At 38.5% G+C, this 3,001-nt stretch overlaps 1 protein-coding gene across 2 annotated transcripts in view; it reads right to left on the reverse strand.

Annotated features, from left to right (window-relative positions):
• Positions 1 to 2,799, reverse strand: part of LOC107654661 (luc7-like protein 3) — a 12,049-nt gene extending 9,250 nt beyond the window's left edge. For both annotated transcript variants that reach the window (XM_016441843.1, XM_016441842.1), the window contains exons 1-5: positions 2,578 to 2,799; positions 927 to 993; positions 809 to 848; positions 459 to 603; positions 182 to 256 (exon numbers count right to left, since the gene is read on the reverse strand). In XM_016441843.1, the coding sequence (XP_016297329.1) occupies positions 182 to 256; positions 459 to 603; positions 809 to 848; positions 927 to 993; positions 2,578 to 2,676 (426 nt within the window). In that variant the 5' untranslated portion in view covers positions 2,677 to 2,799. The remainder of the gene's footprint in view (positions 1 to 181; positions 257 to 458; positions 604 to 808; positions 849 to 926; positions 994 to 2,577) is intronic.
• Positions 2,800 to 3,001: the final 202 nt, after the last annotated feature.

Raw genomic sequence — 3,001 nt, forward strand, 5'->3', positions numbered from 1 at the left:
ATTACCGTCCCCGTCACTCACAGCCGCTCGCACGTGTTTTGCGCATGAGCCGCACGCAGCCCAAAATGAAACGGCTTAATCGACCATCGATAGCTTTAATCGATTGCATCTCTTATCGACAATTAATCCATCGATTAATCGTTGACATCCCTAGTCTCAGCTTATGACACTAAGAACCCACCTGAACAACAAGCTCCTCAATCTTCTTGGTGAGGACCTGAGCTTTCTCCTCATTCTTCCCAGATGGACCCGGTGCCTAGAAATCAGAGTTCGAAGTGAGTTGGGTTTGACACGCCACGCAGCATACAAGCATAATGTAGATTTAACTTTTAGGTTATAATAAAAGCTGCATATGAATATAACAGACTGTCCTAACCAGATGTGCATGATGAAGAGTCAGGCAAGAAAATATGGTAATATAAAGATGTAAAGTCAATGAAGGCTATGGAAGTGCTTACTCCAGAGTTCTGCTGGGCTTCTGACAGGGCTAAACGCGCATGGCCCCTCCGAATCCTGCGCTCCACCTCAGCCAGGAGACTCTGCAGGTATCGCAGGAAGTCTCGCTCATATCCTTCCTTCATAAAGCGGGAGCTCTTCTCATACCTAAGACAATGTGTGACAATCAGGAGTCACAGGCTTAAAGAAAATCATTCCAAATAAGATTGAATAAGCAAAACTATACAAAAATAAAGTATATATAAAAAAAAATAAAAAAAACTACATTCATTATTTCTTCCCCATCTAATTTGGGAGATAAATGTGGTCTGGATGTTTTCATAACACTTACAAATATCGAGTATTAACTTACATTTTCCTCAAGTTTTCATCATGGATTTTTTCACAAGGACCTGGAAAATAAAACGATACATTACAATGTGGATCGCAAGAATAAAACGAGATGGATGTATTTGAGAAGCGGTCCTTACCCAAGTCTGATCGTGTGTTTGTGAAGAGTTCAGCAGGGCAAAAGCCACACAGATAGTATTTGCAGACCTAAAAAAAAGAGTGAACACTTGTGTTAAATCCTCATGAGTACTCAAAATCTCTCTTTATGTGGCTTGTCACCTCAAAAGATGACAAACAGCAATATAGCTGCAAGCAGTGATGACGGGCCCAAGCCATCAGTGCAAACGCCACCCCGGTGGCACAGCGGGCACATGCATTTACTGTAACTCTCTGGAAGTCTGGTTTTAAGGGATACAGCAATGAAAGGGATACACTATAAAATCAAGAGTGTGAAACACACACAGAACAATATATAAAACTTTGGTAACACTTTACAATAGTGTAATTTAAGATCAACTATATTAGTTAACAAGTACAATAATTATATAGAATTTATTTGTCAATGGAGGAACAGAAACCTCTCAGATTTCATTTAAAATATCTTCAACTGTGTTCCGAGGATGAACGAAAGTCTTAGGGAATTGGAAGAACTTAATGACAGAATTTTTATTTTTGGGTGAACTATCCCTTTAAGTGTACTTAGAGTTCACCTCAATGACTTTGTCTCTTAACACACTTAAGTACACTTTTTAAAAGTGCACTTAGTAATAATGTCAAATTAAAAGCTTTACTTATAGTCAGTGTTGGGGTAATACATTACAAGTAACGCAAGTTACGTAATCAGATTACTTTTTTCAAGTAACTAGTAAAGTAACGCATTACTTTTTAATTTACAAGAGAATATCTTTATTCTTTATTAATAAAAGTTACTTTTTCAGACAAGTAACGCAAGTTACTTTTTTTTTCCAATTTATTGATTGACAGCTCTCCTGTCCCCATGTTGAGAAATCAGATGTTACTGTAGTTCTAAAATAAATATGAATATGCATTAATTCTTCTCACTTTTTAATAATATTTTGTTGTGCTTTAAACTAACACACTAAAGCACATGTAAAGCACTTGATTATAATTTCAACTGTAATGTTTTGTTGTGCTTTAAACTAACATACTAAAGCACATGTAAAGCACTTGATTATAATTTCAACTGTAATGTGTTATTCAGTATTACATTTAAAATAAATACATAAATGCTTGTCAGTACATTGCGCAATATACCTGAACTATATTTAGACAATAGAATTATAAAAACTTTTCACTTAATTCCAAATAACATTAAATTAAGAAAAGTAAGGCAAAGTATACAACAAACAAATGAACACTAAAGCTAAAGGCGCAAAACTCGTCACCACGTTGCCAAGGGAGTCGTTATGTTGTTGCTAAGGTGTCCAGAGTATTTTAGTCCGCTGTTATTATGCGGTTGATAGAGTTTCGTGTGCTGTTTGTAGCGCGATGTTAAAACAAAAAAAAACCCTTGTAACACACGGATGAAGACGAGGGCGGGACGCTGCTGTCGCATGTTTAGCGCATGTGTTCGAGGAGACTCAAGCCTAGCATGCTAACTGACCCCAACACCCCGGACAGACTAGCACACAACACACCGACCATTTCAACATCTCTACAAACAAACACATCTAACGTACACGCGTTCTTCAGGCCGTTCAGTGATCTGCAGAGCTCTGTGTGCGAGTATTTAATAAATCGCGGCTGCTGGTTAGCCGCCCGCTCACTTACAGCCTCGTGATCCCAGCGAACATTACAGCGCTTCTCGTCCGGAGCCAAGTTCCGGTCCCGGCCCATTAACTCATCGAGTAACTGGGCAGCAGAAAGCATCGTGCCTCGGCTTTATTTCAGATCCGCTATAAGAGAGGCGTATTATTCATTTATAGAACAACGTGTGCTGCATCCCCTGCTCTGATCTCAACAACAAAATGGCAGCTCAACGCGCAGCGGATGTTCCCTATAGGGCACCTCGAGGAACAGTCGTTCTTCTTCTTCTGTTTATCGGCGGTTTTGGCAAACCAACTTAAAGGTGCATTACCGCCACCTACTGATCTGGAGTGTGGAGTGAACAGATTTGGTAGAGAGAAGGATATATATTATATTAAAACATATATATATATATATATTTTATATATATATACCACAATTATAATTT

This window comes from Sinocyclocheilus anshuiensis, unplaced genomic scaffold (assembly GCF_001515605.1).
Source record: "Sinocyclocheilus anshuiensis isolate Anshui unplaced genomic scaffold, SAMN03320099.WGS_v1.1 scaffold996, whole genome shotgun sequence".
NCBI classification, from domain to species: Eukaryota; Metazoa; Chordata; class Actinopteri; order Cypriniformes; family Cyprinidae; genus Sinocyclocheilus; species Sinocyclocheilus anshuiensis.